A 27,388-nucleotide genomic window follows, 5' to 3' on the forward strand; every position below is an offset into this window, starting at 1 on the left:
AGTCAAGGGTGTGGATCGATGCACACACTGACTGAAACCCACTGAATCTAAATTGATCTAGCTATAATTATCAATGTCCACATGAATGATCAAATCACCTACAATAATTACTTTGCCTGTTTTAAGGAGCAAGCTTGATAGAAAATAAAGAAAGAAAGCAAGACAAATAAAAGAAAGATGTCTTATGTGTTTACGTGGTACGTAGTATTTTCTGACAGAGCAGTTAATACTTAATTTCCTATCATGTGGTGTCCCTCAGAGCAAGACCGTATTCCTGTGATGAGGGGTCAGTGGTTCATCGATGGAACGTGGCTTCCCCTGGAGGAGGATGAGAGTGACCTTATCGAGTTAGAGCACCTCACTTGTTATCGGGGGCAACAGATGAAGGACACATATGAGATGGAGGCGGCGACCACCACCGTGGACAGCAAGGATGGTGAGGACTCTGAAACAGGTGTGTGGATGAATGTGAACCCAGAGAGATGTTTGTGTGTGGCAAAGAGGAGAAAAGCATATTTGGAGGTGTGCGTGTGTGCGTGCGTGTGCGTGTGTGTGTGTGGAGGCTTAAGGAGTGTCTTATGTAGTAGACTGGCTGAACTAACAGGATTTTAAACTGAGAGTGTTTAAAGTCTGTGAAATGACTCATCACAAACATACGCACATCCTGCACATTCTCATGTGGAATGGTAAATTAATTATGCTGGCACAACTGTGTCACTTAATGTTAATCACAGTGTGACTGTATTGCAGCAATCCACAGTCTGAAGCTGAGCAGGAGTCATGTGGACTGGCACAGTGTGGACGAGGTTTACCTGTACAGCGACGCCACCACCTCCAAGATCGCACGCACCGTCACTCAGAAACTGGGCTTCTCCAAAGGTAGATGAAAAAAAAGGAGTAAAAGGCAAGATCCTGAGTCACTGAAGCATTTAAACTATAGTGTAGACAAGGAAGAATGGTCAGGACAACAGGTCTGTCAAACTGTGCCTTAAAAGGGCATGACATTTCCTCCAAAATATCCTTGTGGGATAATGGGCTTGCCAAGCTGCATTCTCTGACATCATTGTGATGTCACCCAACTCCAAAGTAGACATCACAGCAAGTGCAGTTAATAATAAATTGGAGGTCTGGGTTGGGGTTTGAACAACCGCTCATTGAATACGCTCTTACATAGTTGACGATGCACTTCCCTCCGAGACACATGGGGGTAAGGTTTAAAGTTGAGTGGATAAATGGTTGTAGAGAAAATCTAAAGACAGATAGACGTATTGATTTCGGCAGTTATTAGTAAGATGAACATTACAGGGACGCTTTCTGGAAACAAAACATGTTGCTGTGGAATTTTTTACAAATCATCATGTCACTTTTCTTTGCTGTGAGAAGCACAGACTAATTCCATTCTCCTCCACTCTAGTTGCATGTTGGTGTAGAAGGGTATCTGAGAAAAGGTGATGTCTTGTTGCTGAGTTTGTTTTTGCTTTGGTCACTATAGGTAAATGGTCATTAGCACGATAACATGCTGTGTAGTAATCTAGTAATGTGCCTTCTCATGTCCTCAGCCTCAAGCAGTGGGACACGTCTCCATCAGGGGTATGTGGAGGAGGCAGCACCTGAAGACACCCCACCTGAAACCACACACATTGTCTTTGTTGTGCATGGCATTGGCCAGAAGATGGATCAAGGCCGCATCATCAGGAATACCAGCATGTGAGTAATGGAGAAGTTTCAGGCAGGAGACCTTACTCTAGAACTGAACTGAATCAGAGAACTCTTGAAGTCACTGTTTTCTCTTGGATGGTGTGCAGGATGAGAGATGCTGCCAGGAAGATGGAGGAGAAGCACTTTTCTGATCGAACCACAGAGCATGTAGAGTTCCTTCCTGTGGAGTGGAGGTCGAAACTGGCTTTGGATGGAGGTATGCTGCAGCTCAGTTTATATTGACCCACCTCTCCACCTTCTAAATATATCTAAACTTGGATTAATTCAGAACTAATCAGACACAAGCAGGACCAAATATTATCCATGGTTAGCATTAAATGGCACATAAACATTATACATTTTGTACACAGTGTAATTGATAGAATTAAACACACAGTGTCATGTTATTTGGGATTTTTTTTCATTTTGTATGATATTAAAGGAGCAACAATGATCACGACTGTTAAAATAGTTTAAAAACAAGGTTTACACACACACACACACACAAATGTGTCATCACATGTGAATATCCTTATCGCAAAAGACAGGTTGAACTGCGATAAATGGTATTCTATGTGCCATGCATTTAAGCTCTGCGTGTCTATATATTAAGCCAATCAGATGGAGCCCTGCTGCCCTAGATGATAAATTAACTAATTCAGATCATTGACGGGTTTTTCGCTCAAGGAATCATGTCGGTGGAAGAGTACAGAGAGAGAACAGAATTGTTAGGGGGCTCCGTCAAATCTCGCTTCGCCTCATCCACACTAAATTCTTCTGTGGATACATTTGTCCCGGTGTAACAGGCCATAGTATACCACCAGTACGGACTATACCTGGGGTTAAAGGGGCCTAGGCTAGATTATACCCCGGGTATATTATGGCCTAGGCCAATTTATACCCCGTTGTGTTTTATTTTCTGTCAAGTTATAATAAAAGAGTGTCCAGATCTATTATTTTTCTTCCAGTACCAGAGTCCAGAGTGCTTGAACTTCATCCATCATCGAACGTTTGTTAGGACGTCTCTTGTATGTCTGGGCATCTCAGGTAGTGGAGGAGGGATTCAGAACCAAGCAACATTCAACCAATGATATTAAGAATGTACTGCACTAGGTGCATGCAAGTTTCGAAAAAATTATTTAAAAAATTTTGTATTGTCCGTTCGACCGACACTCGACCCATACCCATCAATGCGCTAGCATGTTCTGATAACACCCCTACCTATTTAGATTTTTGGCAAATTTTCCCCCTATGTTAAATATATATTTTTTCTGTCAATATATTGCTTGGCCCTGCCTGGAGGGTATAGTCTGGCCCATGCCATTTGACACCCCCGGGTATAGTTTGGCCTAGGACAGTTTATAACCTGGGGTATACTCCGGCCTGGGCCAAAGTATATTCAAGATTAATCTGGGCGGGGGTTAATTTGGCCTGCTACACCTGTACAAATTCATCACTATGAGTGGTTGATTATATAAAAGAATTGCGTAGCTCATTAATGATATTTCCAGTATCTGAAGGAAATATCTCTCTCTCTCTCTCTCTCACTCACTCACTCACTCACTCACTCACTCTCAGAATCAACTGAAATCTCTGACTCGCTACATTTTAAAGGGATAGTTCACCGAAGAATGAAATTCACTCATTATCTACTTACCACTATGCCGATGGAGGGGTTGGTGAGGTGTGAAGTCCACAAAACACTTTAGAAGTCTCAGGGTCAAACAGTGTTGCAGCCAAAGTGACTCCTGCGTCAGACGTAATAAGACAGAAAACTCGAAACGGTGTCATTTACACCATGTTTAGCCTGAAAGTCCATAACCAGAACTGGCGATGCTAGCAGAAGTACCGGTGTAAACTTGTGTCCGTGCGTACATGAATGCGCCTCAGAGTAGGATATCACAGGACATTTTCTGTTGTTTAAGGGTTACATCTGAAGAAGGGGTTCCATTTCTTTCATTTGTAGATTTTTGGATTTGTTGATTTGGCTGCACCCTGTTTACCCTTGAGACTCCAAAGTGTTTGGTCGACTCAAACACTTCACCCAACCCTCCATCACCATAGTGATGAGTAGATAATGATTGCATTTTCGATTTTGGGTGTACTATCCCTTAAACTTGTGAGCAAGGTTCAAGCCTTGCGTCTCTGGCTGGGTCCAGTGTTTGTGTGATCACAAGACAAGGTTATCGTCCTGTAAAAGCAGGGTCAGTAGTAACATAAGAGACAAAGTTCTTTGTTCTTGGACAACAGTAGAGGGAAAAATTATTTATTGTGATTGCAGGTTCTGTTGAGGACATTACATTATGGGTCATCTTAGGGTGGAATTCACATTATGGGTCACCTTAGGGTGATCTTCAAGCAGAAAGGTGAGAGGTGGAGGATTGGGGGAAACAGAGTCCATGTGGCGGCAAGTACCGACATAAGAATCACAGTTTCTCTTTAGAATATGAAACAGTATTAAAAAGCAGGGTTGGATGTATTTTCATGTTCTCCCTTAAGACACGGTGGACTCCATCACTCCAGACAAAGTGCGAGGTCTAAGAGACATGCTGAACAGCAGTGCCATGGACATCATGTACTACACCAGCCCTCTGTACAGAGATGAGGTGAGCTTGAGATCACTCTTACTTCCACTTCGCTGCACAGCAGTGCTGCTGCACTTGGTCACCCAGCTGCCAGTTTGGGAACGTAGGTCTAAAGGGTTCCCCTCATTCACAACGAAATTCTGGCTAAGGGGTTTTTATCCAACACAGCTTTATACCCTTGAATTATCGTCGATTGCCTGCCTTGGAAATAATAGATGAATAATCACTGCTCTGAAGAATCAAACATTCTTTATTAACCCAATTAAAAAAATCAACAGAGGTAAAGTGTACATAAGTGTCATTGTTGTGTGTGTGTGTGTGTGTCAGATTAACAGGGGTTTGACTCTGGAGCTGAATCGGCTCTACTCACTCTTCTGCTCGCGCAATCCAGACTTTGAGAAAAATGGGAAAGTTTCCATAGTGTCACATTCGCTGGGCTGCGTTATCACGTTTGACATCATGACAGGATGGGACCCTGTGCGCTTTCATCATCAAGAAGCGCCAGATCCAGATGAAACAAAAGACCGCTGGCCAAGTGACGAAGAGCGCCACCTTCAGGAGCAGTTGAGACTCACACGCCTCAGGTACTGCACAGGTCTGACTACAGAAGAGAACTGCTCGGGATATGTTGTCTTTAAAAACAGTGCCGAAAGCTATATGACAAAGGAACAAGAACAAAATCTCTAAGAAAGGCAATTAACAACTATTGACATTTTAAGCTAAATGTCCAACTAAACAATGCCTATTTTGTTACGTATTTTTATATAACTTTTCACTTTTTGCTTTATAAAAATTTGACTTTCATAATATTTTGCCTGCTCAGAGCACCTCTAGATTCTAAATGTTCATGATTCTTGATTCTTCATATGACTGATGCGATTCACAAAACATTTTTCATGCATGCTGAGTTCTACCTCTTTTTTTTTTAACCACAAGTAGTAAATATGAATATATATATATTTAAACACAACTTTTAATTTGATTAATAATAAATTCTTATTAATGGTTTTGTTGAGCTTATAATGAGTTTCGCATTTCGCTAAAGAAATAGTATACAATATACCTGGGGCTGTGGATTTGTTATTTGTGGTCATAGGTTTTCATGGTTGTGAACAGATTTCTCACTCTCTCAGATACCATAGCCTCACCCCTCCATTAATTTCCTCAGTCCCCTGATTGGGGTGGGCAGGATTAAGTTATGCATACTTTAGGCTTAACTATCCAATAGGATGCAAACACCTACATGTAACATGGAGAGTGGCCGCAATTTTAGGCATTTAGGGATGTGCTGTTAGAATGGGTGATGCAAGTAGAGGAAGATACAGTGGGGCAAAAAAGTATTTAGTCAGCCACCAATTGTGCAAGTTCTCCCACTTAAAAAGATGAGAGATGCCTGTAATTATCATCATAGGTACACTTCAACTATGAGAGACAGAATGGGGGGAAAGAATCCAGGAAATCACATTGCAGGATTTTTAATGAATAATTGGTAAATTCCTCGGTAAAATAAGTATTTGGTCACCTTCATACAAGCAAGATTTCTGGCTCTCACAGACCTGTAACTTCTTCTTTAAGAGGCTCCTCTGTCCTCCACTCGTTAGCTGTATTAATGGCACCTGTTTGAACTCGTTATCAGTATAAAAGACACCTGTCCACAACCTCAAACAGTCACACTCCAAACTCCACTATGGCCAAGACCAAAGAGCTGTCAAAGGACACCAGAAACAAAATTGTAGACCTGCACCAGGCTGGGAAGACTGAATCTGCAATAGGTAATCAGCTTGGTTTGAAGAAATCAACTGTGGGACCAATTATTAGAAAATGGAAGACATACATGGTCCTGCTGGTTGCTGACTATAGACTGTGATTGCAGCGGGACTGCTTGGCATGCCATGTTGGGGTTATCCTTCGGGATGTTTACCCTCATCAATGCTACTAAAAACTTTAATCTGGATGATGTTTTCCTACACGTGGCATCTATTGCACTTCTGTCCGTCCTGGGAGAGGGATCCCTCACATGTGGCTCTCTCTGAGGTTTCTATGTATTTTTACCCTGTTAAAAGGGTTTTTAGTAGTTTTTCCTTACTCTTGCTGAGGGTTAAGGACAGAGGATGTCACACTGGGGCATCACACAAGATCTCACCCTGTGGGGTCAAAATGATCACAAGAACGGTGAACAAAAATCCCCGAACCACACGGGGGGACCTAGTGAATGACCTGCAGAGAGCTGGGACCAAAGTAACAAAGGCTACCATCAGTAACACACTACGCCGCCAGGGACTCAAATCCTGCAGTGCCAGACGTGTGCCCCTGCTTAAGCCAGTACATGTCCAGGCCCGTCTGAAGTTTGCTAGAGAGCATTTGGATGATCCAGAAAATAGAACTTTTTGGTAAAAACTCAACTCGTCGTGTTGGAGGAGAAAGAATGCAGAGTTGCATCCAAAGAACACCATACCTACTGTGAAGCATGGGGGTGGAAACCATGGGGCTGTTTTTCTGCAAGGTGACCAGGACGACTGATCCGTGTAAAGGAAAGAATGAATGGGGCCATGTATCGTGAGATTTTGAGTGAAAACCTCCTTCCATCAGCAAGGGCATTGAAGATGAAATTTGGCTGGGTCTTTCAGCATGACAATGGTCCCAAACACACCGCCCGGGCAACGAAGGAGTGGCTTCATAAGAAGCATTTCAAGGTCCTGGAGTGGCCTAGCCAGTCTCCAGATCTCAACCCCATAGAAAATCTGTGGAGGGAGTTGAAAGTCTGTGTTGCCCAGCGACAGCCCCAAAACATCACTGCACAGCAACAGTGTGTGAAAAGCTTGTGAAGACTTACAGAAAACGTTTGACCTCTGTCATTGCCAACAAAGGGTATATAACAAAGTATTGAGATTAACTTTTGTTATTGACCAAATACTTATTTTCCTCCATAATTTGCAAATAAATTCTTTAAAAATCAGACAGTGATTTTCTGGATTTTCTTTTTCTCATTTTGTCTCTCATAGTTGAGAGACAAAATGATGAAAATTACAGGCCTCTCTCATCTTTTAAAGTGGGAGAACTTGCACAATTGGTGGCTGACTAAATACTTTTTTGCCCCACTGTATATGGGGATGCTGTGGGAGACATCGTCAGACTTGGTAGTGACAATTGCTCATGTTACTCTGTTAGTGTTTGTATGTTTCACCTTCTGGTCTCCTTGATGCATCAAGTCAAGATTAAAATCTTCTGCATAAGACATCAGCTGCTGCCCGAGTTCTCCTTACACCAGCTTCCAGAAACCATCCATAAGATCATGCATTAGAGTTACTCTGAATATCTATCATCCCACCAGGTTGAGGGACTTGGAGGATCAGTTCCAAGGTCTACAGACCTCATCTTGTGTTGCAGTGCCGGCCTTGAAATTCAAGGTAACAACGACACGTTGGATGGTACTATATCCTTCACCAATGGTCACCATCTATTTTCTATTCTGCACATGTCCTAGATATGATGACACCTATAAACCTGATTCAAACCCTCTGATTTACACTTAAAACCTTCTAATTCAAGCTACAAACCTTCTGATTCAAACTTTACTGCCTCCAATTTCAATTACAAGGTATTGACTACTGATCTTCTGTTTAAACCACAAAACCTCAGATTCAAACTTCACACCCTATGATTCAAACTACAAAACTGATGCAAACTACAAACTTCTGATTCAAATTACAAACATTGTCCCAGAAGCATAACAATTATATCAGATGATTGATGACCACTCAAAGAGCTTTACAATATGTTGTAGCTTGAGTGAAGAGAGAGCAGAAATCCATCAACAGAGGGATGCAATCAGACTTATATATAAGAGGATTTGATTAGTTTGCATGTGCACATACAGTGAAACCTTTAGGTGACTTAACACCAAGCTGCAGTTCTTTATAAGTGGCCAACAAGCATCTTGGAGCAGCTATGGTCAGACAGTTTTTCAGTTGAGGAATTTCAGCCCTATTTTCTATGTTGCAGGTAGAAAATTTCTTCTGCATGGGTTCCCCTCTGGCGGTTTTCTTGGCATTACGAGGGATCCGGCCTGGAAACAATACTGTACAGGACCACATCCTCCCGACATCTGTCTGCAAACGCCTCTTCAACATATTCCATCCCACAGACCCTGTGGTGAATTACAGTGTCCTCAACGGATTTTGTCCCTATTCTGCTCAGATCACTATCATCTCCCACTCATCTGTCTAATGAGTTTTATAGATCATTATAGCTTGTGATAATGAGAAATCCTTTCACTTGATATATGTATGTATGTTATGATGTTATATAACACCACAGAATAATGAAATTAGGTGTAATGCTGACTATTTCATTAAAATGTGCCAAAAGAACCTTCCTGAGAATTAATGTTGTGAGATACCCTCATCTCCTCCAGCATTTGCATCTGTTTGTTTCAGGCCTACAGATTGGAGCCTCTGATCTTAAAACACTACAGTAACATTAGCCCGCTTCAAATCCACTGGTAAGTCTTGAGGTTATACAGTATGAGAAATAAAATGCTGTATATTTAGACATTTTCTAACGAATTTATCAAATATGTCGAGCCTGACATGTGTTCATCCACAGTTTCCATCTGAGATATCATGAGAAGTATAAATCATATGATCATGGTTCATTCTGTCTGTTGTGATGTGACTTAAGCTACAGTCTCTTCACTTTAATGAAATCAGACCTGAAGACAGAATGAGTACTGCAGTGTATGTGTCAGTGACCTGAGGTTGATATGGATTTCGTGTGCAGGTACAACACCACCAGTCCCACACCGTACGACCAGATCAGGCCAACGCTGCTCAACCCCCCGAAGGAGACTGCATCTGTCTCAGACTCCGAGAGCATCCCCAGCCCATGCACCTCTCCGCCCCAGGCTAGAAGGCACTACGGAGAGTCTATTACCAGCTTAGGCAAGGCCAGCATCATGGGTGAGTACACAAAGAGGGTTGTGTACATGGATGGCTACATGGAAGGCAGATGCTGTAGGATATAAGGATGATACACACTCCTGATCAGATCTTAAGACCAGTTAAAAAATTGCATGAATTTGCATTTTGCACTGCTGGATCTTAGGAAGGTTCTAAGTGCAAAAAGAAGAAATGGGAACAAGAGACCAAAAGTTGTGAGCAGGCAATTTATTGAAAACAACAATTTAACTCAAATAGGCTGTTCATCAGCTGATCAAAAGTTTAAGACCACAGCCTTTAAAAGCCAAAATCTGTGCAAAAATTTGGATTCCATGTAATTTCCTGTCAAGTAATCACACTGTGAAGATCTCTTGATGGCAAAGGCAAAAAAGCTCACCGTCTTTGAACGTGGTAGGATTGTTGAACTGCGTAAACAAGGCCTCTCACAACGTGGCATCACTGCTGAGGTTGGACGCAGTAAGACAGTCATTTTGCATTTCTTAAAAGATCCTCAGGGTTATGGAACAAAAAAATCAAGTGGTAGACCCAAAAAAATCTCACCGGCGCTGAGCCGGAGGATCCGAATGGCTGTCCGTCAAGACACGGGACAATCCTCGTCCCCAAATTAAGGCCATTACTGGTGCTGACTGCAGCCCAATAACCATCAGACGGCATCTGCGAAGGAAGGGCTTCAAAAACAAGAAACGTCTTCAAAGGCCACGTCTCCTTCAACGCCACAAAATTGCCCGTTTAGACTTTTACATTCAAAGGTGGAAGAAAGTTTTATTCTCTGACGAAAAAAAATTTAACCTAGATGGTCCTGATGGCTTCCAACGTTACTGGCATGACAAGGAGATGCCACCTGAGATGTTTTCTACGCGGCACAGTGGAGGGGGCGCCATCATGATCTGGGGTGCTTTTTCCTTCAATGGAACAATGGAGCTCCAGGTTGTGCAGGGGCGTCAAACAGCAGCTGGCTATGTGGAGATGTTGCAGCGGGCATCCCTCATGACTGAGGGCCCTCGTCTGTGTGGTAACGACTGGGTTTTTCAGAAGGACAACGCTCCAATTCACAATGCCCGTCTGACCAAGACTTTTTTCCAGGAGAATAACATCACTCTTTTGGACCATCCTGCGTGTTCCCCTGATCTTATCCAATTGAGAACATTTGGGGATGGATGGCAAGGGAAGTTTACAAAAATAGACTTCAGTTCCAGACAGTGGATGCCCTTCGTGAAGCCATCTTCACCACTTGGCGCAACATTCGCACTAGCCTTTTGGAAACACTTGCATCAAGCATGCCAAAACTAATTTTTGAAGTGATCAACAATAATGGTGGAGCTACTCATTACTGAGTCAGTTTTTGACACTTTAATTTCTGTTTTAGCCGTTTTTTTAGTTTTTTTTTAGCTGTGGTCTTAAACTTTTGATCAGCTGATGAACAGCCTATTTGAGTTAAATTGTTGTTTTCAAGAAATTGCCTGCTCACAACTTTTGGGCTCTTGTTCCCATTTCTTCTTTTTGCATTTTGAAACTCTACTTAGATCCTTCCTAAGATTCAACAGTGCAAAATGCAAATTCATGCAATTTTTTAACTGGTCTTAAGATTTTGATCAGGAGTGTATGTGGAATTCAGTGTTCTATTGAAGAACTGTTAGAAATAAAATAGACTTACAGGGTACCAGATTTGAGCTGAGAGAAACAGGAGCTACTTCCATTGCTGATATGTTATTAGAATAAGCAGTGGGAAAAAAGATTTCTCTAAGCAATTTTTGTTATATTGTACAGTAGATGTTCAGCTGCTGTCACTCTTCCCAAAAAGGCCCCTACTCTACACAGCAGACATAAAAAGCTCTTTCTGAATAACTAATTTAATTTGTGAGAACTGTTCTGCGTCATCCATTTTTCAACCTTTATATCCTGTTAAGCAAATTATGATTTGTGAATATGTTTCCTACTAATTCCACAAATGTCTGTATGTATGTTGAATATGTCTTCTTCTACGTCCTCAGATAAACCACAGCAGTGGTCAGCTGCTGAATCAAACTCAATGTATGAAAAAATAATACCAGTTGAGACAATCATTCAAACATGTCTAAACCACTCACATGAACAGTAATAAAAAAAAAGAAAAAGTTTACCAACATGGATTGAATATAAAGCTTATTGACAAGAAACGGGGTAGTCTCTGATCAGAGCAGCTGTATATTACGCGATTAACTCATACAGAAAAATTCTTAGCTTCAGGTACGTGAGTCTACCTTATAGAGAACCTACACAGACTAAGGGAGAAAATGTAAAATACCAGGAAGCTTCTAACCACTGAACCACTCTTCTGCCCAACTCGTTATTCGTCAACCTCGTCACAAAGATTTCTAGGCCATAAGCTATTACTATGGATAAACTGACTTTACTAATGACACTTATAGGACATTGTTGTTTAGTGAATATTGAATCTATTCTTGCTAAGGTAGGCAGCTGAGAATTCTCTTGAAGGATATTCTGGGAAATACACACATCCATTTCCTTTCTGAGTGTCTGACGCTCAGATCATCAGCTGGTTAGCTGCTAGTCTGGTTCAGTCGGAAGATAATATCTACCCACCCTTTAAGCTCCTTAATTGGCCAGGAAGTGTATTCCTTTCACTAGCAGTAAGTTTGCTGCCGCAATCAAAGGCACTGCAGGCTGAGAACACACAAACCTGTTACTTCATCCATCATGGTGAGGTCAGTGAAACACTGCTGTCCAGTCTGCTGTAACCTTTTCTCTCAGAGCTGGTGAACCATTTCCTCTTTTTCCTGTCAGCTCTTTACAACTCTATGGGATATAGTACAGGACATTTAGATCCAGTTCTGTTGGTAAATCAATCAAATCAAAATGTATTTGTATAGCCTATATTTACACAGTCACAATTTGTCTCATAGGGCTTAACAGGCCTCATGTGAGAAATCCCTATCCTAGGACGGACAAGGTGCAATATATGCTAAACATAAATTACAGCTCGATAAAGGTGATGTACAATCTACTGTTTTTGAAATGAATGCTTTTTTTGATGCATGAATCTTGCTACCTCTCAGGTGCTGCAAGTCTTGGGAAAGGAATAGGAGGAATCCTCTTTTCCCACTTTTCCCGTTCAAGCAGCCAGGTGGGTGGAGTGGAGGAGGAGCCGTCAGACTGCGACGCAGGAGCTTCTGAAGTGGAAAACATTGCATCGGGAGAGGACGGAGCCACAGTGGTAGACAGTGAAGAGAAGGAGAAACAAGTAGAGGAGGAAAGGAGGGAGGTGGAGCCGACCATGTCTCAGTCCAGCTCAGCTGTAATGGACAGCACCTCGTGTAAGTACTATGTGTTTGGTGTGAGACACAGGTGAACTCACTTGCTGTTGGGAACAGAAAGTGAAAATCCAAGTGAGTTGTAGTGAGGTTTGAGCCATTGTCACATTCATATTATGGTCAAAACATTTTACTTTACTGATTTCACTTTAAAAAATAACTTAAATGGATAGTTTAGAGTGAACATTTTAATGATCTACTCACCACTATAACGGGACGGATGAAGTGTTTGAGTCCACAAAACACTTCAGGAGTCTCAGGGGTAAACAGTTTTGCAGCCACATCAAATGCAAATGAGGGAAATGGAACCCCTTTTTCAGACGTAATAAACCAACAAACATAACATGCCTCAATACTGCTCCTGTGGTGTTATCCAGGTATCCGCAAGCCCTGACACTCATATTCAACTCGAAACAGCGCCATGTACACCATGTTTTTAGCCTAATGGTCCTCTGATATCGCGTTCAGGTTAAGACAGGCACACCGGAAAACCACATACACTCTTGCCCAAGGGCATGCGCGGGGTGTGCGTTATTGTGGGTACGTCCTGTAGCATCGCCACTTCCGGGAGTGGAATTTTAGGCCTAAAAACGCTGAGTCGAATGTGAATGTCGGGGCTTGTGGACACTTGGATGTCACCACACGAGCAATATGGAGGCATGTTAAGTTTTTTTCCTGTTGTTTTATCACGTCTTACGAATAGGTCACTGTGGCAGTAGACCTTGCCACTGGGCTCTCCCACACACAGCCAGAGACAGAAGTGTTGCTTTTCAGCATACTTTATTTATCACCAAAATCACCAAACATAAACTTAAATCAAACATAAAGCAGACTAGCTTTGCAGTTCAGTTTGGGCATCTCTCGGAGTGTGTCTGGGAGTCTCTCCAGTGTCACCTGTGCTGATTGATCCTCTGAGCTCTCCCAGCCCCCTCACCTTCATAGTCGCCTTGGCTGAAAAACTGCTTAGCCCTGATACTCCTAAAGTGTCAAACGCTTAAGTCCCGTCAACCATAGTGGTCCCAAAATAGTGTGCTATCGATGGGATTATTAGCAGAAATGACCAGTGCCGGTACTGTTAAGACCTGTTGAGTAAATTAAACAGACTTAATAGGATGACAGTGGACAATGCAGAGCTGCCCGTCAGGGAAAAGAGAACTACTTTCTTCCTTTTAACACTTACATGCTGGATACTAATGTATCATTTTCTCTGTTGCAGTGGAATTGGAGAAGCGCATCGATTTCGAGCTACGGGAGGGCCTGGTGGAGAGCCGCTATTGGTCAGCAGTGACCTCACACACGGCTTATTGGTGCTCTTATGATGTGGCTCTTTTCCTCCTTACCTTCATGTACAGACCACAGGAACCACTTCAATCTCCAGAAGATAACACAGATGCCTCGTAACATAGTAGCAGAGTGACGCATGGAATCATTAACACTCGGGTCAATTCACTTTCTATTCATGCCTCTTGAAGTCTGACTGACTTCATTCCTCATTTTACAATTTTATTTATAGATTAATTTGATTTTACAATAATGATACACTATTTAATATAAAATGTGGAATACTTGAAGACCAATTATTATTTTAAAAGATGTTTTCATTTTAACTACAGATAAATCTCTTCTGTTTTCTAATATCATGTTATTATGTTAACTTAATATGAATGGCACTAAAGGGCTGCTGTGCACTCGAGGATAATTGGGCCGATTTGAGAGTGCAGAGTAACTTGTAGCAATACTGCAGCAGCAGTGACAGCAAAGGTGGTGATGGGAAATTTCTTTCTGCTTAAATAGACCAGCTGATAAGGTGGGTGTGCATTATAGATGGTTGTGGAGAGTGAGGTATGTCACATGATGTATGTCACATGATGTATGTCACAGGATGGAGCAGCGCAGCTCAAGTTGGCTGCCTGAACTAGCTCGCAGGCGTCGCTCCGCGAGCTTACTGGGTAGCGAAACCAAGCGAATATTTAGTACTTAGCTGCAGATAAAAACAATACATTTGCAACTGACCTCTGAACACACAACCTCATATTTGCTTTTCTTCTGAAGTCATGTATAACCACACAAGTTTTCCACACTTAAAATAAGAAGGTGGTGGTAATGCTCCTAAAAGTTGTTTGCCTGTGGAAGTCTGTGGAATCACCACTGTGAAAATCTTTCCTATAAATGGCAAGTGTAATGGTCTTACATTCTGGCCAAATTGACTAGTGTGTGCTGTCTGACTTTATTATAATATTGAAAATTGGTCAAATCTCTTATGTCTGTGGTCTCCAACGTTTTTTTAAATTGGTTAAAGGTCAAGTGTGTAAGATTTAGGTCAAGGGGATTTAATGGCAAAAATTGTATATAAAACACTCCTAGTGATGTTTTCACTGGTGTGTACTAATCTAAATTTCTTGAATTGTCTAAATTATACACCTTTTGAGTTTTAATGACAACAGAAGGCTACCACAGGTTCTCATGTATGTTTGGAAGGGGAGGTTGAGTTGAGGGGTATTGAGCTGCGACATGCAACTTCACCGCTAGATGTCACTACACACTGAACCTTTAATAGTTGAAAATCCTCTAGTATCCACCAGGCATAAAGAGGCTATAATTCTGATAAAAATGATTGAGGATATGTGCTGCACAAGATACAACAGTTAACTTTGACAGTAATACATAATCAACATGAAGTGAAATAGATAGCAAACTCAAATCAATCAATCAAATTTTATTTGTATAGCCCATATTCACAAATCACAATTCTCATATGGCTTTAACATTTTGTGACATCCTCTGTCCTTAACCCTCAGCAAGAGTAAGGAAAAACTACTAAACACCCTTTTAACAGGGTAAAAATACGTAGAAACCTCAGAGAGAGCCACATGTGAGGGATCCCTCTCCCAGGACGGACAGAAGTGCAATAGATGTCAGCTATAGGAAAACATCATCAAGATTAAAGTTTTTAGCAGCATTGATGAGGGTAAACATTTTGAAGGATAACTTCAATACTATATGTCAAGCAGTCCTGCTGCAATCATAGTCTATGGTCAGCAGCCAGCAAGATCATGATCCGCCATCCAGATCAGATGCCACTATAGTCCACAGGCATTGTCCATTGCCGCTTATTAGGATCCATCGTCAGCCGCCGCCTCGGTTGTGGTCCACCACCATTATATGATAACAACCCGACACAGGATCCGCCCTTACGACTACGATCAGCCCGCATGATATAGAATCCGCCATACTGGTTCCACCATTGCGACCTCTAATGCGCGATCCACAAATCGTAATCCATGGTGCGGCCACGGCGGGCCCGGATCTGCGGGCGATAAAGCAAAGGGACTCGGGGAAGGGGTCAAGTCAGTAACATGTAATGATGAGGTGTGACTTACTTCGATGTGATAGGGATGAAGAAGAGGAAGGAGAAGCTGGAAATAGAAGCTCTGTTTGTCATGTGTCATAAATTCCCTTTGCGTCTTAGCGTCATCAGGGTTTTTTGCCTTGTAATCAATTATACAATGATACAGGCCGAACTTGGGGGTACACTGAGGCTCAAGGTAAGAAATGTGCTCTCTTTTCTTGGTTCTCGTCAGGACACGTGCTGCGGAATTTTGGACAAGCTGTAGAGTCTTTAACGACTTACTGCTGGAGCCTGATAGTAATGAATTACAATAGTCCAGTCTCGATCTAACAAAGGCGTGGACTAGTTTTTCTGCATCTTTTTGCAAAAGGACATGTCTAATTTTTTAGATATTACGCAAGTGGAAAAAGGCTGTCCTAGAAATTTGTTTTAAGTGTGAATTAAAGGACAAATCAGGATCAAAGATCACTCCCAAGTTCCTGACTGTGTCATTGGAAGCAAGGGCAATGTCGTCTAGCGCAGCTATATCATTAGATAATGTATCTCTAAGGTGTTTGGGGCCAAGTATTATAACCTCTGTTTTATCTGAGTTTAAAAAGAGAAAATTGCGGATCATCCAGGTTTTTATATCCCTGAGACATGCTTGAAGTTTAGTTTATTGAATACTTTGTTCAGGTTTTAATGACAAGTATAACTGGGTGTCATCCGCATAGCAGTAGAAATTTACCGAGTGTGTCCTGATAATGTTTCCTAGTGGAAGCATATATAATGAGAATAAAGTTGGGCCGAGCACAGAGCCCTGTGGAACACCATGGTTAACTTTGGTGCGCACAGATGACTCATCATTAATTTGCACGAATTGGGAGCGATCAGAAAAATAAGATTTAAACCAGTTAAGGGCAGTTCCATTAATGTTAATTAACTGTTTAAGTCTTTGTAATAAAATTTGATGGTCAATTATGTTGAATGCTGCACTGAGATCTAACAGAACAAAGACATACACAAGTCCCTGATCTGAAGCTATTAGAAGGTCATTAGTGACTTTTGCTAAGGCTGTCTCTGTGCTGTGATTGGCTCTGAACCCAGACTGAAAGTGTTCATATATATTATTTTCCTGGAGAAACAAAGGAAAATAATAGATTAGATATTGGTCTGTAATTGGCTAAAGCCTCTGGTTCTAGGGAGAGTTTTTTGAGAAGGGGTTTGATTACAGCTATTTTAAAAGACTGTGGTACATTACCTGATGATAATGACAGATTGATTGTATTAAGTAAAGAACTATCAATAAGGAGGCACAATTTCTTTAAGTATAACAAATGACTGCTAACACAATGCCCTACACATACCTATTGAATCTTAAATCCGGAATACTCACAAAAACAGTCAATATCTGAGTTAAAGCAGCATCAAGGGATTTTTTACCCTGTGGCGTGTTTACTCTAATTGAAATGTTTATCAACAGGCAAGTTGTGCTGATTGACAGATGATTGTCACCACAGTCCAATAGTAACACAAACTACTACATATGTGTTGCTCATTTGACTGAGGCATCTTCCCTAATCCTCACCTATCTTTCAGACCGGATTCAGTCGACACATATAGTTCAGTAATGCAGGAACTAAACAATAAATGGATAGCATTAACGTACATTTTCTAGTCTCAATGGCCACTCAAAGTGCTTTACACTGTAAATCATATTCACACACACATTCATGCAGCCCATTAGCCCATGGACACTTTGACACATGGTCTGAAGCTCATGTTGCTATGATTCAGTGGTGATTGGAGATAAGATATCCATGACAAAATAATTACATCAGAAAATAGTTTTTAACAATTATTTATTGATCTTTTAGCATTTGAACTTTTTAAGGAAGTGAAATCAAACTTTTGCTTAAATAAAGCTTGATTTTGGATATGTGCCATGTACATAGATTATTGGCTTTGATTAATTATGGCTGAGACATGGAGACACGAGCACACAAACCAACACTGAACATGCAGATTCTGTGTGTTGTAGAAAATTAAACATTCAAGCCTGCCATACATGAAGCTTCTAAGTGAATGTTTTTACATTTGTGTTCATTGTTATGTTGTGATACACTTAAAATCCTGTTGTTATTTAGATTTTCTCATATTCGATGTACATAGTTTAGACTGTAAAATTTGCAGTTGCAAAGAAGACAGGCCTTGACTCTGTATACTGATGTTCTGTTGTGACAGTGACATTATTTCTGAATCCAGAACAGCTCTGCCTCAGAGAATGGGTAGTTATTCTCTTGTCCTGTTTTTCCCCCCTCTACCTCTACTATTTTGCAGTAGCAGTTCTGATGTGTTGAAAATGCTATTTAGTTTTTGATTGTATGTGTTGTTTGTTCATTGACTGTTATTCAGTACCTGCAATTTCATTTTCTGTGACTATCATTGTTTCTTATGAATATTTGGAAAAAGTTAAATATCAAGTGAGTACATTCAAAGAGATTTACCAATCAGACTCTACTTTAAAATGTTGTTCTACTATCTCAGTGGGGGCAGCAAAGACTAGAAACGAGTTATGGATTTTATATGATTTTTGCATCAATATGAAGATGTTCCTAAGAACTGACATTCTTCTCTGGTTAAATGATCTCTCCTTCTCTACAGCAGCATGTATAAACTGATCAGCTCACATAAATATGTTTACAGTGGTAAAAACTGTCAACAATGAAATTTAATGAAACGTAAAAGCTAGACAAATAGTACCGCTCTAAGCCACATACAGTTATAGATAAAAAGTGCCACAAGGATGAATGAGGCATTCACAACCCTAACCCTAAATGATTGGGACTGGCCTGCATTGATTAGTAATTGAGAAGAACTTTTGAGTTGGCAGCTGGTGGTTACCCCCCTCCCCCAGGGCTTAATTTGTCCTCGTTTACATCTTCTTCTGTGGAGCACCCTACCGCTACCTGTGCCAAATGTCAGCAACCCCATGTGTGGTGTACTGGGGATGTGACCCACTTTTATTACTCACATTTCTATTTGTATATCTCATTGGGCTTAAAATGTTGTGACCTCTTGAGTCCTTAACCCTCAACTAGAGTAAGGAAAAACTACCCCCCCCACCCCCCCAAAAAAAACCTCAACAGGGGGAAAAAAATCTAATTAAAATAAAGTTTTGAAAAAAGCCTGAAAGTAAAGTTTTACTGTTCTGTAAATTCACATATGGCGAAAAGATATTTATCTTTTGTGATAGGACATGACAGTACACTGTTTATTTGTTATGGAAATTATTGCCATTCTGTTTCTCAATCCCTCTTTCTCAAATGAAATGTTACTTTGCTGCTGATCAGAGCGAAAACTGAGACGTTCTGGAGACAGGTTAGCTTCCTCAGCTGAGTGGATGGAAATAAATGAGTCCTGCTTTGTCTATTGTCATTCTCACCCTCCCAGCCCTCTGTACTATTACTACATGATGAGGTACTTTACCTTGATAGAGCTTTGCTTTGTTTTTTAATAAAAGTGGAAATTCACCTCCCCTACACCCTCTGATCTCCATTCCTTAATTTTGTCCGATCTCATATGCTTACTCCAGCTCTGGGAGGCACTTACAAGACAGACTTTTCGCAGGAAGCCCTGCTTATGAAACAGCCCTCTGTATAAATACACACACACACTAACACCCACACACACACACACACACACACACACTAACGCCTTCTCATTAAGCTATTTAACACTTTACAGAGTTTTAAACCAAAACCAGCATGTGCCTCTCAACAAATGACATACCAACGCCGAAAGAGTAGATACTATACTGTACAGTAAATAATATAGTAGCTCACTATTATTGTTATTAGGTTTGAGTTTTTTTCTCTATTCATTCAGATGTTTTCATTATAAGAAACAATTTTGGTTTCCATAGATCAGTAGACATCCACCACCCCTGCTGATGCCCCCCCCCCCCTGCCCTGGCTCTGTCCATGACACAGCTACTGATTGTTCTCTCTTTTCTAGCCTTTAACCACGTGCATGTCACCCTCTTGAAATGGGGTGGACTGTGGTGAATCCGTGCCTTCCCAGCAAGGCACGCCATTTGGTGTGCTGGGGTATTAATTCATGAGTGAAACCTTGGAAATTCTGAGTTAACAGGCTACTGACTAAACACTTAAACTAACGGAACAACCTCCTCAACTCGGAACCACGGCAAGAAGCAAGAGTCTAGCTTTTTAGTAGAGAAGAGAACAAGAACAGGTAAGCCATCCTAAAAGCCTTTTTTCCTACATTTGTCAGATCATGACCCATGAAAGTGTAGGACATCGTAAGACTATTGAAAGGTGAGTTTTACTATGGCTGTTGATCATGTGGTAACCAGACAAAAATATATATACAAACAGTATATATATATATTTTTTTATCTTTCTAAAATCAACAGCTGGAATTAATATAACTGTTATCAAAAGTGGATATAGGATTTGTAATTCAAAAAATTGACATGAGAAATATTAATAATCCCAGAGCCTGAGATGAAACATTCAGTTGTCTTGTTTTTTGATATGACAGAGCAAAGCTCAAAGGTGTTCAGTTTACTGTGCCACGTCCTCACAGTGGGGTGACTTCAACAATTATAAAGTTCATGGAAATTGTTTTATTGATCTCATATTAAGTTCTTGACATGTCTTCTGTGAGAACTATTGGCCTCATTCACCTAAAGTTAAAAAATTCTTCTTAGTTTTTTCACACATTCACCGATACTTTATTGGTTCTGAGATAGAAACAGAATCTACTTGCACTCAAAAGCAGACATAAGCACTCCTCGGTTTTACACTCCGATATCTACAAATTAAACATACCCAATGTTGCATGGGTTTCCTGCTAGAGCGTTCAGTAAAATGTTCCATCCAAGTGTAGCCTGTCAAGAGAGATGACCCAGGAGATGCAATCACACCACACTGTGTCCAGGTCTGTATCCAAATCTATCCAGACCTGACATGAGGCTCAAGACACATTTCTCTGTCTGAACAAGTCCGAGCCCGAAAGAAAATTAACTTGTGTTACCCCTGTCTCCCAAACACAGATGCTTATTGTTGGTTTTCCCAGACATTTCCGGTAACTATCTTAGGAACTAATTTAAGAAAAGATATTGGTGGATAAGGTCCAATGCTCTGATATCAGATGAGTTGGTTTCTCTGATCAGCTGATTTTGAGTCTTGCTGCCAAAAAACTTTGTCTTGTTGCTCTTTTCAGACAGTCCAACAGGCCTAACAAACACATTCACATCCATTCATCACCTGTCTAGGTCACAGAAGCACAATGAACATTCAGTCTGCCATCAACAAAGAGGTCTTCATCCCTCGTGATGAGCGGATGCTGGTGGCAGTGGAGGTGTGGAGGCGGAAAAGGAAGAGACTATCCATCCTACTAAGTGGAGCCAAAGCAGAGTATGCAACATTCATCTGTGTGTCAGGTAAAGTCTGAAGCTGTAGACTTGTTTTTTTGGCTAAGCATTCATGTAATTTACACACAAAGAAAACTCAAATTGAAAGGAGATTCAACCCTCAGATTAGTAACATGAGCTGTGATTGGTCAGTTTCCAATTGCATTTTGTCAGAGAGAGATTGTCCTGTTATCTGATCAGCTGGAACTTCTCATATTCCTCCTACGTGTGAATACTGGTGAGCTGCAGTTCATTTATGTGAAGTGAGCTGTCTAACCTTCTAACCATGGTGCAAACAGAAACAGTGAAAAGTAAAGCAGAGAAAAAATCAACTTGAGTTTATGTTTACAAGAATAAAAGATGTATCTATTTTGAATGCATCAACTAAATTGAGCTTTAATTTATCCGGCCAAATTCAATGCCTGGATATACTAACATGGCACAGTACACATCAGCCTATGGCCACTGCTGGTGCACTGTCCACTGTTACGTTGTTTGAGAGGAAGATAAACTGCCACCAGTTCGGTCTGGAGTTGAAATTAGGGAATGTGTGTGTGAATGGGGGAATGGCAAACTGTAAAGTAAAGCGCTTTGAGTTTTCATCAACACTAGAAAAGCGCTAACATGAAAGCTGCAGCAAATAAAACTTCCCTTCGAGGACATGCCTTGCATGGCTCACATGTTACAGAGCAGCATCACTGTTTGCGATTTTATTGTGACATACCTGCAAAGTGTTGCAAGACTGTAAGGTTGAAATTATACAATGTAAATCTTCCTCTGCAGAATCCCTGCCTTTTCTAACCATGTGTCTAATGCATTAAGACTCTCTAAATTGAATTTGGCAGTAATTATGTAATGTAATCTGTTGTATTATGCTTTTTATATAATGTCCGAACAGTTGTGATTATTAGTAAGTTACTTGCCGATGATATTTGTCGAGGGAAAATTACTTGATCCAAACCATAAACTAGAATGGTCCCTTATAGTGCCCTAAATATGGTAGATTTTTTAAAATCAAGATCAATACATTATTCTCTTGTAAATTGGTAAAAATGTCCAAAAACATTCATCCATCTTATGATGAAGTCAGTAGGCAATTAATAAAGAAAGTGGGGGGGAAATGGACACGCCCGTTTTTACAGATCCGCACCAATGTTTAAAGGCTGCTTCCTTGGTCCATGTCCCATTCTTTCACCACATTTTGTGGAAACCTCCAGTGTTTTTTTGTAATTCTACCTAAATTACATACATTTCATTTAGCAGTAAATTGGTTCTTCCATTGAAATTATTATTTTCATTAAGCAAAATTTTTTTTTGTACATGATCTCTTTACATAGTGACTAACACGAGGCCACATCAGCTCCTCATAACAAAGGTGAAGCGATTCGGTGGATCCTCCTCCTTCACTAGGAGGTCCAAGTGGACGGTGGAGCAGCTCCGACAGGTCAATGGCATCAACCCAAACAAGGTCAGTAGCACCCAGAAATGAGCCGGTGGAAACTTTATCAATCTTGGACACACTCACTTACCGATATAGTGGCCCATCAGGATTTGTCCTGATATGCCTGATGCCAGTACAATACTGGGGATATAAAATCCTGCAGATACAAGTCAGGCTCTTATTTGATAGTAAGAATGGCCTGATTCTGGGCTGGTTTGAATATGTAACCCTAACCCCACAGTCTTCTAATGGTTACTTCTGGCAGGATAATGCTCTATGTTAAAATGTCAGTATTAGTCAGTATGGTGTTCCTAATAAAGTGCTCAGTGGGTGTATGTTGGTCTCCTGTACCCTGCGATTTTAGGACACCCCGGAGTTTGACCTGGGGTTTGACAATAGTGTGGATCAGTGGGTGGCCAACTCATCAGCAGAGAAGTGTATCTTTATCCACATCCTGTACCATGCCTGCCAGACCTACTGGGTGGGAAAAGCAGGGGATATGGGAAAGACTGGAAAGGTGTGCAAGATGGGCCGCCAGGGGAGTGCTATTCAGGGCACCCCGGATGAGATCAGAGCTGGTCCTAGTGGATCCTCAACTCGCTCTGCATCCAGAACCCCGCAGGCCAGACGGAAAAACTACATTCCTCCCGAACAGACAGAGTTCATCAACTGCCAGTCCAAACTCACAAGAGGTAGTGCCACACCATGAAGTTTTGTTTATATGTGAATGACTCGATGTATAATGAAATGGACTTGTTCATTTAGATGCCTGCACCATGAATCTGGTGATCTATCGCTGCAAAGCCTTCTTGAACCATATGAAGAAAAGGATGGTTGCAAATCAAAACCGATCAGCAGGTCGAGGTAAGACTGTGATGACACGGGAAATTGAATCATGTGCTCAGGAGCCTGTTGTATAATGTCTTCTGTGAGTCAGGGAAAATAGCCCTGGGGATGTAAGTGCTGTCATCAGGGTGCTATACATATCAGTAGACTCTTGTGTGGTAAAGAGGGGGTGTGACGATTGAAAGATGGTATTTGATGCTCTATGGGAAACATAGGGTTCATTATATATGGAGTGAGAAAAATACTGGGGATTAAAAGTCAGGACATCTCAGCCTCTTTTGCTGTTTGTTAAAATTGCTACCACTGCCAGAGTCATGGCAGATGACAAGATGCCCAGACGTTATCAGAGGTCACCGTCTTTGTGTTGTATTGTGTAATTGAAATAACTGCATTTATTTACTGCTTTCCTATAGTCACACACACACACACACACTCACAATGATGGGTAATAATCAGGGACTATTTTGAGGTTCACTGTCAAAGACCAAGGACACATAGACATGTGGACTGAATACTTTGTCTACTTCCCGATCCACAGCTGCAAAGGATGAAAAACTTATGAATGAATGAAAATACATCTATCATAGTCATGGTGGAGGTGGGCTCTGGCTTATTCCTTCGTCGTCAATAGACAGAGGGTGAATATGGGCAGCAAGAGAAGTCTTTGTCAAGATCCTGTAATACACCTCCCATTTTCATCACCAGCGGTCTTCAACAGGAAGACCGCTTTTTTACTCAGTTTCCTCTTACCAGGGATATTTAGTCAAAACAACAAACATCCTGTCACAGGTTCCCTCCTTACCTTTACTGTAGTCACCAGGACCAATCAGGCCAATCATCTTGATCCTTGTGTCACTCTGGGTCATTTTATCCTCTGTCTTTTTGTCTATTGTCCGCACTGTGCTGCACCTCTGCTGCAGCAGAAAGGCCTCCCTGTGATGTGGCGGTCAGATGAGAGGAGACTTTGTTTATTTCGGGGAGGTGAATACAATAGCCGTTCTTTAGGAAGAGACTGAGAGGGTGCCCAGTGCACCATTGAACCCACTGACAGGGGCAGTGTAATGTGTGGGAGACGTGCCAGGCTGCAGCAAAGCACCAAGATACCGTTCAGCAGTGCTTCATGTGTAGCCTCAGTCGACCTGTTTTAAGTGGCGTTATTGATAATGATAGTTCAGTATGATGCTTCAGACTTGCCATCAGTTCTGAAAATCATCATCAACTTTACAAAACGGATACAAAACAACTTTAAGATTTCTGAATTTCAGATGAAAATTGCAGCATAAACTAGAGCGAGCTCCTTAAATCCAATGAAACCTTTACCAAATTTTACACAATGATAGATATCAGTTCTCTAAATATGATTTTTCTAGAATTGTATCTTGGGAAAATGTTGAAAACCCCCTCTCCATCGCAATGTTAAAGTAAATGGGAAAAAAAATGTCTTCGCGGCTGTGGCTGAGAGGTAGAGCGGTAGTCCTCCAACCTGAAGGAGGCAGTTCGATCCCCAGTCTTCCCAATCTGCATGCGGAAGTGTCCTTGGGCAAGATGCTGAACCCCGAACTGCCCCACATAGAACAACAAAGTGCTGCTAATAGATGCACTGTATGAATGTGTGTGTGAATGGGTGAATGAAAAACTGTACTGTAAAGAGATTTAAGTGGTCATCAAGACTAGAAAAGCCATATATAAATACAAAAACATTTACAATTTACCATTCATATGCGCCCTGTTCAGGATCTGCACCAAAGTCTAATGGGTTCGTCCCTGACCCATGTACTGTATCATTATTTATTTAAGTATCGTTATTTTTGTGTAATCTTGCTTGCAATCAAACCAACCAACCAACCAACAAACAAACAAACAGACAGATGTGAAAACATGGGTAATTAGAATGACAAATCTGTTTCTGCTTTCGTACAGGATCACAAGAGAATTAGTGTCCTACAGGACTTCGTGGCTTGCCTAAATTTGTGTGCTGATATATCTCTTGACTTCAAGTATGTTGCCTCTAGTTGTGTGCACTCCTTGCTGACATTTTGGAGGGTAGATTATTTTGCCTTTGTAGTTAGGTTTGAGTAATAATTCCCAGTTTGACTGTGCCTCTATGTATTTGAAGCTGCCGCAGGGAATTTGCAAGTAAGTTGAAATAGAAGTTCAAGTAACAGCTGGGACATCTTGAGATCATGAAAGGTAATATAGTAATAGTATTTGTGAGTCTGTCTATCTATACACACCATCCTGGGCTGTGATTGTTCAGTGGTCTCTTTCACTCTGTCTGTCCATCTATCAACAATTTGGCCTTGTTAAGATATCAATCTCTGGACCAGACTGTCGAGACATTTGGGTTGCCAGGTCAAACTTCTTACAGCAGATATTACTCCAGAAGAACCCCCCCCCCCCCCCCGACCCACAGACCTTTCCTCTAACACTTCTTTTGACACTATGTGTATGTGTTATGTGTGTGTGTGTGTGTGTGTGTGTATATATATATATATATGAATAGGTCAGCCTGGGCAGCGTGTCACAAGCAGCACTGTGGGTAATGTAGTCCAGAGGGTGAACGTGGCTCTGGGGGAGCGTGGAGACAGACTGACTCGTGCTGAGGACAAGACTGTGGAGCTGATGCAAAAAGCTCAGCAGTTTGCAGACACTGCTCACAAGGTGACATTAAAATCGGCTATTACATATTTTCTACAAGATAAGTAATTAATAATATATGATATATATACGTTATAGTTCATATTTGAATATGGGTTGAAGGTGTTTTCTTTTTCCATGCAGCTGGCCCTGAATTATTCAAAGTAGAGTCTTTAAAGGAGGAGGATGAATTCTACAGGATGTTGAAGATGAGTCTTGTAACATGAGCAATAACACTGTCTGATGCACTCTGGGCTCAGTCTGTTTGTGTGGAGACAACCGGAGAAGAGCGACTCTCAGGCATTATAGACTGTCCTAAAACTGCTTCCTTTTTACCTGAGTACAGCAGAGACAGCTAAATAGTCTGTTATTCTAATCTTTGCTTTTCCCCTCTTTTCCTCGATCTGAGGATCATCTGTGTTCAGCGTTTGTCTTTATCCTACTATCAGATGAAGCTACAGTTATTTAACATTGTGTTGTGTAATGATAAGTGGAAATTTATCATATTTATCAGAGGGAATTGTAAATTGTTGGTAATGTGTGTAAATGATTAAATTGCACTAAATGTTTGATTTGATAATTATCCTGCAACTCTTATAACCACTTGTTGCCATTATTATGTGTTCCTTATGTATGTATGTGTCTGTGTGTTTGGATGTTTCAGTGTACACTACCGTGTTCAGTGTATTGTCATGAAGTCAAATGTGTTTTCTCCTTTAAGTTTATATGTATGTATCCTGAATGTCAAAGCATCACTTTAAATGTTTGTATGTTGTACTGTGTCGTCTGCTTTGTACATGTCATCACTGTTTTTTGGTGTGTATTTTTCTGAGTGTTTTTATTTAGGGGAGTTCCATATTGAGTAGTGTGAGTGAAGATGGTCTGTCTAGAAAAGTGAGGTTGAAACATTGAATCTCCTTGTATTCACATCTGATTCAAACAGTGAGTGGTGTATTTGGGATTTGAACTTGTTGTCCCTTGTTATTCTGATAAAGGGGAATATATTCTAACCAAACCTCTGTTTTGTGGTTTGTTCATTGCTTTTGGATACAGTTTTAATGCTCATAATGTATATGTCTCTGATCTATTAACCTATTTATAATTATCTCACTCCTCTCATTTACCCAGTTATATAAGACTGGACTTG

At 41.0% G+C, this 27,388-nt stretch overlaps 2 protein-coding genes across 3 annotated transcripts in view; both read left to right on the forward strand.

Moving 5' to 3' along the window:
- Positions 1-19,413, forward strand: part of ddhd1b (DDHD domain containing 1b) — a 45,765-nt gene extending 26,352 nt beyond the window's left edge. The window contains exons 2-13 of one of the 2 annotated variants that reach the window (XM_053445658.1): positions 260-454; positions 751-879; positions 1,560-1,707; positions 1,806-1,915; positions 4,198-4,304; positions 4,611-4,867; positions 7,615-7,690; positions 8,286-8,435; positions 8,720-8,784; positions 9,063-9,241; positions 12,298-12,555; positions 13,769-19,413. In XM_053445658.1, the coding sequence (XP_053301633.1) occupies positions 260-454; positions 751-879; positions 1,560-1,707; positions 1,806-1,915; positions 4,198-4,304; positions 4,611-4,867; positions 7,615-7,690; positions 8,286-8,435; positions 8,720-8,784; positions 9,063-9,241; positions 12,298-12,555; positions 13,769-13,953 (1,859 nt within the window). In that variant the 3' untranslated portion in view covers positions 13,954-19,413. The remainder of the gene's footprint in view (positions 1-259; positions 455-750; positions 880-1,559; positions 1,708-1,805; positions 1,916-4,197; positions 4,305-4,610; positions 4,868-7,614; positions 7,691-8,285; positions 8,436-8,719; positions 8,785-9,062; positions 9,242-12,297; positions 12,556-13,768) is intronic. The other variant, XM_053445659.1, reaches the window with a different exon arrangement.
- Positions 19,414-21,193: 1,780 nt separating this feature from the next.
- Positions 21,194-26,511, forward strand: LOC128460456 (syntaxin-binding protein 6). Its single transcript, XM_053445664.1, has 6 exons — positions 21,194-21,347; positions 22,655-22,785; positions 23,123-23,239; positions 23,414-23,463; positions 26,139-26,265; positions 26,386-26,511. The coding sequence occupies exons 1-6, from the start codon at positions 21,194-21,196 to the stop codon at positions 26,407-26,409; spliced, it is 603 nt and encodes a 200-aa protein (XP_053301639.1). The 3' UTR covers positions 26,410-26,511.
- Positions 26,512-27,388: the final 877 nt, after the last annotated feature.

This window comes from Pleuronectes platessa, chromosome 17 (genome assembly GCF_947347685.1).
Source record: "Pleuronectes platessa chromosome 17, fPlePla1.1, whole genome shotgun sequence".
Taxonomy (NCBI): domain Eukaryota; kingdom Metazoa; phylum Chordata; class Actinopteri; order Pleuronectiformes; family Pleuronectidae; genus Pleuronectes; species Pleuronectes platessa.

Bases quoted from the DNA above. Each gene is read 5' to 3' on its own strand.
- LOC128460456 (XM_053445664.1), top strand. From the start codon at position 21,194: ATGAACATTCAGTCTGCCATCAACAAAGAGGTCTTCATCCCTCGTGAT. The intron at 21,348-22,654 runs GTAAAGTCTGAA...CTCTTTACATAG, and splicing joins AACATTCATCTGTGTGTCAG to TGACTAACACGAGGCCACAT. The intron at 26,266-26,385 runs GTGACATTAAAA...TTTTCCATGCAG, and splicing joins TTGCAGACACTGCTCACAAG to CTGGCCCTGAATTATTCAAA.